Source organism: Cheilinus undulatus, linkage group 11 (assembly GCF_018320785.1).
Source record: "Cheilinus undulatus linkage group 11, ASM1832078v1, whole genome shotgun sequence".
Classification (NCBI taxonomy): Eukaryota; Metazoa; Chordata; class Actinopteri; order Labriformes; family Labridae; genus Cheilinus; species Cheilinus undulatus.
The window spans coordinates 8,576,784-8,592,941 of NC_054875.1; the positions used below are offsets into that span (position 1 = coordinate 8,576,784).

The window sequence follows — 16,158 nt, forward strand, 5'->3', positions numbered from 1 at the left end:
ATGATTCTAAACGATACTTTTTGAAAACGGGTCCCAGAGTGCATAAATCCGTAAACGACTATCGTTTCTGTGTGGATGGCTATCCGCATCTTTCTTGAATCGATTACGTCAAACACAGGGTAGCCCTTTTGAGATGCCTGTGCAGGTCCGGCCAAAACAATCATGCCGGACTACACGGGCGTGTTTGTGCTGCAGAAGCTACTGAGCTTGTTATGGCTTTTACAGCAAAATCTGACGCTTCTTTACCACCACTGTGAAACGTACACACCACATGTTCTTAAATCCAAGAACAACTAAAGAACAGAACAACTAAAGGGGCGACTAGAAGAAAGTTTGTGTTAGTTTTCTGTGTTCTTCTTCTCTTTTGGTGCATTTCCGTGGCAGCAATACAGTGCCACATACAGGCGTGGCATATGCACTACAGCGTTTTCAGTCATTTTCAGTGGTTCCATGTTTACGTGGATATTTCCTGAAATGATCCCGTCTTTAAAGAAAACTTTTTCAAAATGAAACGGCAATATATCGTTTTCGTCTCCATGTGGACAGCGGCCAAGTCAGTCTCCAGACTCTGAAGAGCATGCAATTGACCTGCTAAAGAGGAGACTGAAGGGAGTAACCCCCCCCCCCCCCGAAAACAAACAACAACTGATAGAGGCTGCAGTGAAAGCCTGGTAAAGCAACACAAGAGAAGAATGCAAAAGTTTGGTAATGTTTATGGGTCGCAGGGTTGATGCAGTTAGGGATCAGCAACTAAATTTTAAGTCTAATTCACTTCAATCTATTTAAAGTCTATCTGTTCCAATACTTTTGCTCTTTAATGTATATGTGTATGTATATTTTTACTAAATGAAGCTAAAAAACTATCATCTATTAAAAACTTTCACTTTAATGAGGCCTTGAAGAGGAGAAAAATGTATTAAAACATGGTGACAACAATGGGGTTGGCTATAATAAGTACTCACTCAGGACAAAGTTATACATGGAAAGGCATGACGAGGTTCCTGCTCTGAAGCCCTCACTTATAATCAACGTGCCGACTCATGTCCTGTTGAGTCTAGGAGGGACATAAAGACCCTAGAGCACAAAGACCAGTTTCCCACCCAGGGGACTGCTATCCAGGATGTCCCATCTACCCTGAGGTGGCTGTTTCTATGGGCTCATGACCTCTGCCCCCTTTTTGCCTGCAGACTTTTAAATCTGTCTGCCCAGAGACTGAAAAAAGTCTGGAAGAGGAAACAAAGAGGACTTATAGTGAGAGATGCAGCTGGACAGCTGGAGCCTTGTCACAGAGAAAGAACGTTTATTACCATGTGGACATAAAAAGCTGTGAGAGAGGCATTTGATTCCACAGAGGAGCAGGGCAACATATCCAGTTTTACAGATATAACATTGCATGTTTACAGGAGATGTAGGATTTAATGCCAACTATACTAATAATGATTAAAAAATGATAGGAATATGAAAACTGACTTGTTGGCAGCTCTAGCAGGGGAAAAACTGCTGTTAGTTAAAACAAATGATGATTTTAAAATCATCTGAGTACATTCAGCTGTTGAGTTGAGGGATGAAAAGCTATCAGACATACTCAAAAATACCCCCTCTTCTGAATCAAAAACGACTAAAGTTAGCCCATTATCTACCTTATGTTCATTTTGGTCCAAACTTGGCTCTGAGGAATCACTTTTCAAAGAACATTCTGGGCACATAACAACAAAGACATGGAGAAAATAAAGTCAGACTCTGCTTTGAGAATGTAGAGTGAGGCAGGAGCATGAAGGTTTGAGAGGGGAGGTAGTAGGGCTGGGCAATACAAACTGGTCAACAGAAGTGGTTGAGACCTGAAAGGCCCAGTAAATGGGCCCCTTCCCAGATGCCATTTAATAATATCAACACAAGCACATAAGAACGGTATTGTTAGTGCTAAACCCCTAGTCAACGTTTGCCTCCTGGGTCTGGCTCCAACCAGCTTTGGAGTGGACTGCAATAAAAATTTCTGAAGGTCATACCATTGGCTATAAACACTGACATGACTGTCCTGGTCCACTGAGTCACCTGCAATGTAAAGGCTTAAACTGCTTTCAGGAGAGTGGGTTTACATTCTGAAAGATGCAAAAACTTATAAAGTGTGTATATTTGTTGATTTGATAATAGATATTCAGGTTTAAAAGGTAATCATTGCTTGAATTTAGCATGAACTATCCCATTACTAACCTCCATGGGCCCCTCAGTGACTCCGGGACTAGACAGCTTTGCTCATTTTACCTCCTTATGGACTGCCTTGGGGCAATATATCATTTGTAATTTATTGATATGCTTTCAAATGAGATATAGAGTGATACATACCTGTTTGTAGAGGTATTTATCATGTTATGTTGATTCTACATTAAAATCCATCCATCCATCATCTTCCAGGGCTAAGTTGAAGTGGCAGCAGGCTGAGCAAGTGGACGCTGGTTTGAATCCCAGTCAGGGCCTTTCTGTGTCGAATGCTTTTTCTCCCCATGCATGCATGGGTTCTCCCCAGCTCCTCCCACAGACCAAAGACATGCTCATTAGGTTAAGTGGTGACTCTAAATTCAATTCTTATGTGTCAGCCCTGTGATTGACTGGTACCCAGTCTAGGGTGTACCCTGCCTCTTGCCGAGCTGGGATAGGCTTCAGCCCCCTGCAACCCCAAATAGGATAAGCAGTGTAGAAAATAGATGGATGGGTGCACCACTGAGACATAAAGCTCATACATATATTCAATGTATATATGATCATATATTATGCAAAATACACTTTTTCAGGCTTTTATAACAAAAATATCTGCCCTTGGCCTGTCCAAAATTACCTTCAAAAATCAGAAAAATCCCCCACTCCCTCCACCTTTCAGAAAATGTGTACTGAAACAAGCCGTTCTCAGATTTTCCCCTCATGATGTCATGTAGGGATTAGCCCCGCCCCCACTTTCAGTTGGCCCTCCCCGCTTGGAAGCAAGTCCCACCCTCTCAGCTGAAGGGAGGATCAGGAGAGTCGCAAGCCACATCCATTTCCTGAGAGAGGTGGAGTCAGGGGCGGAGTCAGACTGCAAATAAACATTTAAAGCCACAAACACAGAAGCAGCTCATTCTGAGCAGGGCTGAAACAGAGGGGGTTTTAGACATGCAAAAATCCAATACTGGAGTGTTTTAACTGAAACAAACTTCACAGGCATGATTAGGGGGACCTCTTAGACCAATATAGACTTGTCTCAAAGAATAAAATATATGGCCTTTAACTAGTAACACGTTGAGAACTTCATTCAAACATTTGTTAATGCAGTGTTTGTGATGGTGCTGCTTTAGTGACTAATTGTTTCTAAACAGGCTAGCTGCTGAAAATAACTTCAAAAACTGTCATTTATACTCCAACTAAAAATATTTAAATATGTCAAAACATCATTATTAGGCAGTGAAGCCTACACCCCTAAACCTTCAGCTAGTGTAACATTAGCGGTAAACAGTGACGGGTGAAAACGTCAGCCTTAGTTCATGCAGGACACAGTCAGCCTACGACCAGCTTTGATCAGCTGACTGCCAGCTGATTCCATTTATCACCCCTCAGCTCTCACAGCCAATCACAGCCTTCTCTAATCACAGCAGTGTATTTAGATATGACACGCTTCTCACCAATTCCTGCTTGCATTAATGATGATGCACCACACTGCTGCTGCTACAAAGCTTCACCTCCTCCACCCCAGCCTCCTCCTTTATAGCATAAAGCTTGTTTGGGTTCCTGCTACTATGGATTGATTGCTTTTGAACAATTTTTTTTTTGTATTCGGTATGCATTGTCACTGATTTAAAGCTTTACCTGCTTTTACCTGCTTTTAGATTTAAGTTGCAACTTAAATCTGTGTTGAAGCTTTCCAAGCTTGTGCAACACATTAAATGTTAATAGTGTGTAAACACCATAAATTTAAAGAAGGCCACATTTGAACTTATCCATAGCTGGTATTTCTGTCTAGGAAAAAATGAGATATGTTTCACCATTCAGCTAAATATATAGAGGTGTTATTTTTAGTCCCTATCACCCGGCCCTATCTCTCCAAAGAGGTGTAATGTATCTTGGTGTAGGAGTGAGTGCTTTAGTTTATAAGTGATGAAACCATCTGACATTTTTAAAAAATATTCCTAGAAAATCTGGCCGTGGTTTTCTAAGAACACTTTCTTTCATAACGTCTGATGCGGTGCACTCTTTTGGTTCAGGGCTCATATTTGGCTCAGGTTTGAAGATCTGATGAAATTTCATCCAGAGGGTTTGTTGCATAATTCATAAATCCACTTTGACCTTTTAAACAAACCTCAGTCTACAACATGTGATACAAAAACACATCTCAAAATGTTCAGGCTGCCTCTCAGCTAAAGCTTTGGTTGCTGAAGAAGAGAATCAAAATTAGCTTTCTGTGTGAAACCCTGTCCTCTCAGAGGCATATTTCACTGTGAACTGTCTCCCCAGGGTGTCAGCCAAGCAGCGATCCCCAATTTCATTATCTGACTCCATGTCTGGATGCTCTGTTTTGTTTTGATTTTAACTCCTGGAAAGCCCTTTTATCAAACTATTTACTCTTATTAGCTTGAAAACGGTCGTTCCCCAGAAGGATCCCTCGCTGAGCAGAACTATTTAATATACACCATTTTAATTAACACAACACAACCTGCAATGTCCTTCAGTGTCATTAGCAAGGAATAAATCCAACTCATTAAATCTCAGTTTTAATGAAGAGCGCTCAGCACAGATTTGGGATGTGCTGAATGATGTATGAAGCTGCAAAGAGCTGCCGCACTTTTTTCACTTGAATTCCAGGCTTTCAATTAGCGGTGAAGCACCAGAGATGGCTGTAGGTGATTTGAATTATAAGAAGTAAATATCTGTGGTGCTGCTTATTGATATGTGCATGAGTGTGTTAACTTCAATTGCTTTTGATTTGCAAAAACACTGTTTATCTCGGACATTTCAATCAAAGATGTGAGCAGAGACCGCTCATTAAGACACAGCTCAGGCTGAAGTCTTAACTCGTAAAAGCTTGAATATGTAGGTGTCTGGAATCTAAAAATGATTGCAGGGCTGAGTCTGGGAGTTCAGACCAGCATCAAGCCTCTCCGCCTTATTATATATTGAAAATGTGAACATATATCAAATGTCTCACTCCTTAATAATAATGCTGATTATTTCAGGGAACAAGAAAAGAAAAAGTGAGCAATAACTTTCGATTACCGTCATGCTCGCCTGTGAGAGAGTGAAAGTGCAGTGGAGGGCCAAGTCACTGAGGTAGCAATGACCTTTGACCTCCAAAATCTAATCAGTTCACCCTCAAATCCAAATGTAGTTGTGGACTACATTTGACTGAAATCCCTCAGTCCATACTTACATGGTTTTTTGGAAGGCCAGAAACTCAAAAACCAGAAAAAAAACAAAAGAAAAAACAACAAATATTTGTCCATTCAATTAGAACGACAAAACATGTGCATATACAGTGCTGTTAAAAAATATTTGCCCACTTTCTGATTTTTTTTTCTCTTGTTTTTGCATATTTGTCACTCCTAAATGTTTCAGTTAATCAAACAAATTTTGATGTTATACAAAGATAACCAGGATGAATGCAGAATGCACTTTTTAAATGATGTCTTTAAATAAGGGGAAAACTCAAACCTACCGGACCTAATGTGAACAAGTAATTCCCCCCAAACCCAGTAACTGTCTGTGTCTCCCTTGGTTACGTCAACTGCAAGCAAGCGTTTGCAAAAACTGGGAATGAGTCTTCTTTGTAGAACTGTTGTAATTCAGCTACAGGGTTTTCAGTATTTTCATGGTTTTCAGTCTGTTGAAGGTCATGCCGCAGCATTTTAATTGTTAAGGAGTTAAGGCAGTCTCTTTCAGGATGTTCTGGTAGACAGCAAAATTCATGGTTCCATAGATTTTTTGCCAAGTGGTCCAGGTCCTCATGTGGGCAAACCATGTTTGAAAGTTTGTATAATGTTCTTTATACGAAATGCTCTGTTAGTTTAACACCAGATGTAACGGGCTGCACAGCTTCAAATGGTTCAACTTTTGTCTCGTCAGTCCACAAAGTATTTCCTCAAAAGTCTTCAGGAGATGATGTTTGTCAAATGTGAGGTAAGCCTTAAGGCTGGCTCAGACTACACAAATTCAGCCAGATCAAAGCCCGACTGCAAAGTCGCAGCTCATCGTCAAAACTCAGGCTCAATTTAAAGTGCCGGGGACGACTAAAGGTCTTGTAGTGTGTCATAATTAACAACGCGTCCAAGACGCCCCTCGACCATGGTTCAGCAAGAGCAGCATGTCAGAATTTTTCGTACATCATCATCTAGTTTGACACTCTGACCTGACGTTAACGACATGAATCCTGACATCTAACAACATGAGAACATTTGCTCATTATCTTTGCATCATCATTTACAATATTTACCACTTTTATCCCCTTTTATTCACTTAAACTGTGTACATTTTGGTTTATTTTATTTTTTATCACATGCATACCTATCTGAAGGAGAGCCAGTCCATATTGTCCTCCTTTTTATACATCCATAACTGTTATCCATAATCCAATCCACAGTTGTTTCTTATTTTACTTTTTTACGAGCAAAAGACCGCTACAATCACACTGGGCGCTTCTGTTGCAGAGTGATTGACACTCTTTGGCCCGCCCCCCGACAACCTGTGAACTCGCACTCAGTCACGGAAACGGCGGTGACGTCAGCATACGGTGAGCGGTCGGGATCACTCTTTTAGTGTGGCAAGGCTGTTGGCCAAGACAGGACAAGATTGAACTGAGCTGGCCTTTAGGGTTCTTTTTGGTCAACAGTGATTTAAGTGAGGCCTGCAGTTCTTTTGTAACCTTCTGGATAGGTTATTGATGTGCTTTTGGAGTAATTTTGGTAGATCAGCCACTCCTGGGAAGGTTTACCACTGTTCCAAGTTTTCTCCATTTGTGGACAACGGCTCTCACAGTGGTTTGCTGGAGTCACAAAGCCTTAGAAATGGCATTGTAATCCTGTTTCCAATAGATCATGGCATGATGTGTTGATCTTTGAGATCACAGTTAATTTATGACTTAAAGGGGTGGCATTTACCTTTTCACATAGAAAAGGTAAATGTTGGTCTGATTGGCCCAAGGTCTTCCCCAGATTTGTGCCTCACAACAATCCTGTCTCTGAGCTCTGCAGGCAGTTCCTTTGACCTCATGGTTTGGTTTTTGCTCTGCTATGCATTGTCAGCTGTGAGACCTTCTATAGAGAGGTGTGTTCCTTTCCAAATCATGTCAACTTAGTTTAATTTAACAAAGGTGGACTCCGATCAAGTTGTAGAAACATCTCATCAACAATCAAGAGAAACGAGAGGAACTTGAACTAAATTTCAAGTTTTTTGCAAAGGGTCTGTAAACTTGAGTCAGTGGGATATTACAGTTTTTATTTATCAATTTGCAAAAATTTCTAAAATTCTATTTTCACTTTGTCATGATGAGGTACTGGTTGTAGCTTAATGAGAATAAAAAATTTTTTTTTTGTTTTTTTTTTTTTGTTTTGTTTTTAGTGTAGCATCAGGATGCAACATAACAAAACTGAATTAAGGGGAGGGTTATAAAAGCTCTCTAAATGCACTGTATATACTTTGTCTTTTACTAATGGACTATCAGTGGAAAAATATCAGCCTTGCTCTAACATTTTAGTCTTGTTGAGTCTCCTTGACAGAAACTAAACTTAGATTCTTTGTCAGTTTTGTTATCAAAGACCTATTTTTAGCTTATCAGCATGTCTTCCTCAAGAAAAAAAGGCTCTCTGTGAACATTTTCAGTCAAACATCAGTTCAGTCAGGAACACTCTTGTCATACATTTGACCATTTTATTGCAAAATGAATGTACAGTTTTACTTGGTGGAGAAGGCTCTGATCAAAGGATGCTCCTGGGGTTAGTCAAGCAGCATGCTCTGACTTTCCAGGGAGCACATAGTGAGAAACCCCCACATGGATAGATATGTCTATCAATTGGTTCCAAATTAATCTATAGTAGCATGAATCTAGATGAGGCTACAACAAGCTTTATGCTATAAAGGAGGAGGCTGGGGTGGAGGAGGTTAAGCTTTGTGGCAGCAGCCATGTGGTGCATCATCATCAATGCAAGCAGGGATGACTGAGAGGTATGTCACACTGTGTTGAGAGAAAGAGATGTGATTGGCTGTAGGAGCTGGGAGGTGATAATTGGGATCCACTGGCTGTCAGCTGATCACAGCTGGGTGTATGACTACCATGTCCTGAATGAACTCACACTAGGCTTCATCTGACAAAATCAACACTGATGTAGACTAGGCCTGACTGTGCACTGAGGAAATTCCTAGATGAGCTACTCTTTGCTAACCTTGCAAAGCAGATAGATCTGCCTGTTTCCATGTTTCTCACTGGCGAATCCATCTTGCAAAGCTCCTGTCTGAACTGTTTGGGCCCGGTTAGAAAGTGACAGGACCAATCAGCGTCGAGGGGCAGTACTTTCAGACTTAGCAGAGTCGCAACCTGAGCAAGCAGCAACAAGAGGCCGGTGCAATTATGGCGGAAAAGATTAGCGTGGATGCTGCTAAAGCGCCAGTTTTATCAGAACTTGAGGTTTCTTCATTAAAAGAAGAAAAAGAACAGCAGTGAGTTGTTTTCTTTTCAAAAACAACAAAGTCATGTACAGACATGTCTGCAGTTGTAAACATTATGCAGTTCTCTATGGAGTTTATGCCTCAGCAGTGGCTACGTCATGTGTTTTGTTACTCTGATTGGCCCATAAAAATGTGACAGAAAGTTCATCCAATCACCCTCTGTTTTTTTTTTTTCAAAGGCTCTGCCCTTTCCTAAACGCTGTCTATGAGAGGTTTACCAGATGGATGTGTGAAACAAATCCATCTGGCGTGCCTGTTAACTCTTTGCTGCACCCTCAGGCTGCTTATTCCAGAAATGTAAATGACAATAATAAGAGGCTGTGCCAGAGCTGTAACTGTTTTTTTGTCACCTTTCTCTCTGACTTTCAGTCATTTTGTCCTCTGAGAAACTCTTAAAAGTGCTCCTCACTACTCCCAGCAGTTTTTCAGAGGAGCTGTCTTAGGAAAGATACAAAGAAGTTATAAAAATAGCATATCTTTACAGGGATCTAGTCGTAACTTGAAAGGGAAATTCTTAGATAATGTCACAGTTCTGAGAAGTCTCTCTGAGTTGTGTCACTGGTTGGCTCTGTGGGTTTAATCTTCATATGAATTCGCTCCCTGATGTGACAAAATCAAGACATCGGACAAGGGTGCTCTCTGTTTGGTTGACATTTTATTTCATGGTGGTAGGAACACAAGACAAAGGTCATAAAGTTAGTAATGCTCAGGTCATGCCGCTCATACTCGGTGCACTGCCGTTTGAGGAGGTTTTTTTTAATCCGCAGTCAGACAGTAGTTTACAGAGGCCAGACATGGAGGGTAACCCACATGGAGACATAAATAAGGAACAGAAAATCAGAAAACAGTATATAGATTTTTGTAAAAAGCCAAAGGGGGCATTTGCAGGAGCCCCTCTGGGATTTTTTGTGTGTATGAGCATTATTACTAATATAATTATCATTATTATTATGCATTACTCATTTACATTATGGAAATGAGGCTAATACACTGGCTAAAGTAAGGAAACAGTTATATGGTTGATGTCTTTTGTCACCTGCTCGAGTCCAGGCGACCAGTTTTTAAGGCAATTCAAAGTTTCCAACAAAACCATAGACTGCAACTGTCTTTATTAGTCTTGAGTCGGTACAAATACACAGGAAACTCTCTTTTATTACCACCTGAATAGATCATATTGACAGAGCAGTGTGGTAAAATAAGACCAGTCTGAGGTTAACAGAGAATTTAATTGGTACTGAGACACCAGAGCGGTGTTTTTCAGAGAGTTGTGGACACTCAGAGCTAAATCCCACACAGTCCCTCCCCCTTGTATATGAGTATATCATCGTGTAGGCAAACAGACACGTCAGACATGATTCCAGTGTATATTACTAAAAACATAAACCTCCACAGATCACACATTTGCTAAATTTACACTTAAAAATTGCAGGGCTGTACAAAAACAGGTTGTTTGATGATTTAAGAAGGAAAACATAATTAACAACTTAAGAAAGACCATTTGATACTCGACCACGAACAAGCATGATTTTGTCTTTAGGATATTGCCAAGGTTCTCATATCAAAACAAGAGTCTTTAAGTCTGTCGTCGCAGCTTATTGTGGTTCAGCAAAAACGACTCCACGTTGCATCTGTTCACTGAAAGTTACAGAATTCGCACTAGTAATACAAACCCATGCGTTGCTATGTTAATTTGCAAGTACTGTAGGATTATGCATCTCTTTCCCAGCTGTTATGGCTTCATAGGGTCACAACAACATCACAGTCTCTCTCTCAAAAATATCCGAATCACGACTCCTCCAGGAATGCTCCGAGGTCAAGAAGAAATTAAGTCTCAAGCAGAGTTTTTGAAGCGTTTTTTTTTTGTGTGTGTGTGTGTTCTGACAGGACGTTCCCAAGAGTAGCTCTCCTCCTTGTTGCATCCTTTTCCTCAGTCTTTGCTTTCAGCACCTCCTTAAGGTCAGATACGGTAGCAACTCTGATGCACCATTCAAAGTCCTGCAAAGCTAACTGCTCCCAAAAAAATCAACAAAAAAGGCCATAAAAGATACAGGGAATGAACAAATATAAAACATTACTCTGAGCTCTATAAGTGTCTGAAATCACATCAGTGGAAATAAGAGAAAGAAAGGAACTTTTTTTAAGTCATTGCAAAAAACAAACCCCCAAACAGTGACATTTTCCCGATAAGAAAGTCTTCTTTTAACAAAAAGTGAATATAAAAACAAACAAAACCCAGATTCAAACCAACACTGCAGAAGTGCATGCATTTATAGTGGTCATTATTAGTTCATCTGCTGATTGTAAAACAGAACGCACAATAGTACATGAGAAGCACAATTCTCCATGGAGAACCCATCGTACATATTCACAGTCTCAGGTATTATTTATATACTCTATATTTATAACATTTATTCATGTCTATGATTCATGTTTTGACTTATGACTAATGATATGCGAGTCATCGTGGAAAGCAGCGCTCTCTCTGTCTCCGTCATGTCGGCTTGCAGTGTTAGTGAGTCATATTTCAAAACTAAAGGCTCTGATGAGATTCAGATTGAGAGGACAGTTCTTTCTTTTTTTTAGGCGCTGTGAGATGGGCGTTGATCGAGTGGTTATGAACGTGTACTTTCTCACTGTAGCAGCTTGACTGATATCAGAAAAGTCCCGTTAGGAAAATACAGAGGGCTACAGAGGCTAAATACAGAGTTTGTTGACTGGAGACGCTGGCATCAAAGATCCACTCACGCTAGGCGACGCCGCATCCAGCCCTCTCAGGGGAATGTACGTCTATATATTCATGGATGTATAAGCCATGCTTGGGGAATGTCGGCGATAGATATGGCACCAAGACAAGGCAGTAACCAGAGATCATCTGCGAGGTCCACCAGTGTTCAAGTAATGAGCGCGAAGAAAAAGGAGCAGGCTCTTTTGAAAAAGTTGGTGTTTGTTCTAAAACAACAAATCTGACAAGAATAAAAATTTCACAGAGATGCCTGCACTCAAAAAGACGAAGGGCCGGGAGCGGTAAAGAAAAAGAAAAATGTGTTCTGTGAATGGAGGTGCAGAAGAATAAAAGGAACAAAATATATAAAACAAAAAAATGACATATTAATTTCTTTCCATATAAAAAGCGATGAAAAGTATACAAAAATAGAAAATAATTACAGCAGGAGACATGGGCGCTATGGAGGGAACGGGAGGGGAGGTTTCTTTTTTTTTCATTTTTCTTGATGTTTCGTCTCCGTCGGGTTATTTAGCGGTGGGACATTGTAATATTTTAGGGCTGTTTAAGGCGTCCTCCACCAGGTGGAGCTCCACACCGTCCACCACCACGTCCTTGATGCAGCCGACGAAGCCGGTGCTGTAGGCTTTGGGCAACCGACGGGTCACCGCCAGCTCCTCCAGACCACCTGAAGGAGAGAGAGAGAGAGAGAGAAACAAAGCTGAGTCATAAAGTCTTTAAAAGTCAGATTAAAGCTCCTGTGAGGAATTTTAATCAGGATAGGAAGCAGAGTGAAATGAACACTGATGCCTCTTTATGACCTCTAAAGGCAAATGAGACCTTCAGCACCAAGATTTACTCTTCTTCTTCAGAGTTAGTTTAATGACTGAAATCACTGCTGCAGGGTAGGCATCAGTGATGGAAAGCAAACAGCAGAATGTCTCTTTTTTAAAGTGCAAACCTTCACAGATCTTTCCTTCTCAGGTCTGTTTCACCTGTATTGACTATTGTCTATTTGTAGTCTGCTTTCAACACTCCCATCATTTCCTGCTACTGTCAGCATCATCTTTGATCATTGTGGCCCCCTAGAGGCAGAATTTACATACTATATGTTTAAATCTCTAAAAACTCACTTTTATTGTTGCTTTGTTGCACACTTCTTAGACTCATACTGCAAAACTGGAAGAACCCAAGACAACAACCCTTACAATATTTCTCCAAACTAACAGCAAAATAATAAAAAATACACACAAATGTACGTAGATTTAAAAAATTAAACGTGACTACAGTCAACCTGCAGCTAAAACTAAAATAAAACTTATCTAGATCTAAAGGAAAGAAAGGAAACCCCTGTCCTGAATACCAACCCCCTGACCCTATCTTTTCTAGAGAGCCATGCAGAGATGACATATACCACTATGGCCAACAGCCAGCTAGCATACAATCTGCACTTGAATGACAGAAAATGACACTCCATACCACTTAGCTATAGTCTTTAGATCTACCAAGAAAAGAAACTAATGACCATGACTGTGACTACACAAAGAGCTCCCCACTCCTGAACAACACTCAGACGGCTTTATAATGAGCTACTTCACATCGAAGATGTCGAACAAAAGGGTATAAGAGTTGTTTTTCTTGTGCAAGAAGAAAGAAGAGCTGTTCAATTACTCTCTTTCTTCATGCTCATTTGGAAGAATTTTCAAATAAAGGGATGAAGAGTACTAATGAAGTACATCACGATACTCAGACTGGGGCAAAAGATGCTCACAGATGGCCCGCTGTTGGCTAAAGGGCTACCGTTGGCCTGTGTCAGCGCACAAACAAGGACGTAACATCTCTGTCTTCTTCTGCTGTACAAAAGTGAAGTCAAAACCCACCAGTAGCGGGCACTTACATACTCCCGCTACGTCCTTGTAGTTATGATATAATCAAAGCAGACATTATGGGGGAAATTGTAGAACTGAGGCTGTGTCTCTTCTGGCCATCGAAGCACACATTTAGCTCACTGATGAGGGAGTAAAGATCCCTCAGGTAGAAATTAAACCCAGTAGACGGATCCCTGAAGCAGACTGTCAGATCAAGGGTGGTGGAGACTAATGCAGAGGAATGGTGTCTTAAAGTTATCTTAGAGGGATTAAAAAAAAACTGAAATAAAGAATGATCAAATGGAGGGGACAGACAAAAAATGGATCCTAGAGGGACCTCTGGAAACAGAAAAAATACCAAGATGTCAGGGTTTCCTGCTGGAATAAGAGTCTATGCTGGAGATTTTTGTGGACCTTATCCTTCTACCCAGCATATTTCATATGACCAAGTTAAAGGAGGGGGGGGTTTACTTTGACAGCTGTTAGGGGTGCTTTTGAGGCAATCTGGTACATGCATATTTTAAAACCACAAATCATGCAATTTTTGTGAGACTTGATGCATCTTGAATGATTTTTTTGAGCAAGACGAGACCCTCAAAGTCCAACGAAAGACCAAGAGAAGTCTGACCCTTTTGAAAAGAATATTACATTTAGGTCTCAGCACTGATCTGGTAACCTGACATGCCAGATGGATTTTTGTTTCACTCATCCATCGGGTTAAACACTCATAGAAAGCATTTAAGAAAGGGCAGAGCCTTTGAAAAAAAGCTTGGAGGGTGATTGGATGAATGTTCTCTCTGTCTTTACGGGCCAATCAGAGCAACAAAACATGTGACGTAGCCGCTACCGAGGAGTAAACTCCATAGAGAGCTGCATAACACAAACTATGGCGACTGTAGACGTGTCAGTACACGACTTTTGTCGTTTTTGAAAAGAAAACAACTCACTGCTGTTCTTTGTTCTTCTTTTAATGAAGAAATGTTGTGAAGTTCTGATTAAACTGGCGCTTTAGTAGCATCAAGGCAACCATATCAGGATGTTTTTGCATCATTGCCTAGTTTGCCTGACCCAACGTCAATGATGCAAATCCTGATGACAACCAATTTTCTTTCTCTTTGTATCATTTTACAGTGACATTAAGCAAGTCCCACCTTTTCTCCCACCCAGAGATTTGTCTGCATACAGAGAAGCTGTATGTACCGGCGAGGTTAACTGGGCAATTTTCTTGACATTATCACATTCATACATCAAGTTGTATTTGGAGGAGAGCCAGTCCATCCTATCCTCGTCTTGATACATCGGGACCAGTCCATAATTGTTTCTTGTTAGTCTTTTTTTTTTCTTCTCAGAGCAAAGCCTGCTAGAATCACACAGAGTGCTTCTGTTGTAGCTATGCTTGGCTCTCTTTGACCTGCCTCCTTGACAACCTGTGAACTCGCTCAAAGTCGCAGAGACATTGGTGACGTCAGCATACGATGAGCGGTCGGGATCACACTTGTAATCTGTCAGCCAAGACGGGTCAAGATATTAGTTGCCTCATCTGACTTGGTGATGTCGTGACAGACCAAAGAAACTGTGTAGTCTGAGCCGGCCTTTAGAGCAGCTTGAAAATCTGTGTACTCTCAGAGAGAAGTTCAAGAAGTGCTTGAGCAGACTAACACACTCATAAACTACATAAGAGAACACAGAGGGATGCTCTAACAATCTCTGATGGGGAGATGGTGAGTCAGCGCAGAGCGCTGCAACCCAAGAGTATATATAAGCACCTGGTTCTGATCAGGGCTAATCAGTCACAAAAACACCTAACACTGCACTGAGATGATTCCTTCCACACTCCGACTTTTCTCCTACTGCTTCCTATTGGCCGGTGTCAGGATACATGCCACTGATGTAAGGTCAGGGTGTCAAACAGTACATGCAATTTGGACATGCCAATCTTGTCAAATGGAGGTAGAGGGGCATCCTGAAGTAACACTATAAATCATGCCAAGACCATTTGTTGATCCAGACATTCAGGCCTGACATTGTAAGATGGGCTGTGATGTAATTCATGTAGTCTGATCCAGCTTTTATTAAGGCCTCCTCTAGTCGGCTAATCTGATAAAGAAGGCTATAGGAGCCTTATTTATCAACAAAGCTCCCAGTCATGATGTTACATCTGCTCCTTTTCACACTGAATTACTAATTTACTCAAATCCTGCTCTGATGCGGTCCATTCTTTAAACAGTCTACTGGAGCAGAGGATGCATTCATCTGTCACACAGGCATCCTCCTATAATTTTCAAATATGAAGCCCCAGTCTGAGATAGCCTGACTGACGTCATCAATGATGTTTTCTCCGCTCCTTCAAATCCACTGAGGATGTAACAACAGCTGCATGTGCCCCTCTGGAGATTAAACACCAGGACAAAGCTTTGCATTTCATTACAAATTAGACATCACTAATACCATCAAAAGAATGTACCGGAAACATTTTGGGAGGGAGATGTATTTCCAGTTCTTAAGCGCTGGCTGGTTTCGTCAGGCTTTGTCTTTGATTTCTTGCTTGATGACACTGGCTGACTGACGCGGCAGGTCGACGCTTTATTTGTCAAACCAGCACGATCAAAGGGCTGCAGACAGACAGGCTGCACACCAGCCACAGAGAGTTAAGGTAGACGAGGAGAAGGTTCTTTAAATCTGACGGGCTCTGACATAAACCACCAAAAAAACCACTAATAAATAAAAGGTGTTGACAGAGTGTTAAATCATGATTGCCTAATCTACTCATTATTTTTAAATCAAAGCTCTTATTTCTGTGCTTTGAACTCCAGAAATATTATCCATCCATTGAGAGGTGTTCACACTGCTTGGACTGTTTTAACATGGTGCAATTTTGGACTCATGACT

General features: G+C 41.0%; 1 protein-coding gene and 1 long non-coding RNA gene across 8 annotated transcripts in view; one reads left to right on the forward strand and one right to left on the reverse strand.

Moving 5' to 3' along the window:
• LOC121517158 overlaps positions 1–16,158 on the forward strand; it is a 53,166-nt gene that overhangs the window by 8,565 nt on the left and 28,443 nt on the right. The window lies entirely within an intron of this gene.
• Positions 11,214–16,158, reverse strand: part of agrn (agrin) — a 519,119-nt gene continuing 514,174 nt past the window's right edge. For all 6 annotated transcript variants that reach the window (XM_041798717.1, XM_041798715.1, XM_041798714.1 and 3 more), the window contains one exon: positions 11,214–12,089. In XM_041798717.1, the coding sequence (XP_041654651.1) occupies positions 11,929–12,089 (161 nt within the window). In that variant the 3' untranslated portion in view covers positions 11,214–11,928. The remainder of the gene's footprint in view (positions 12,090–16,158) is intronic.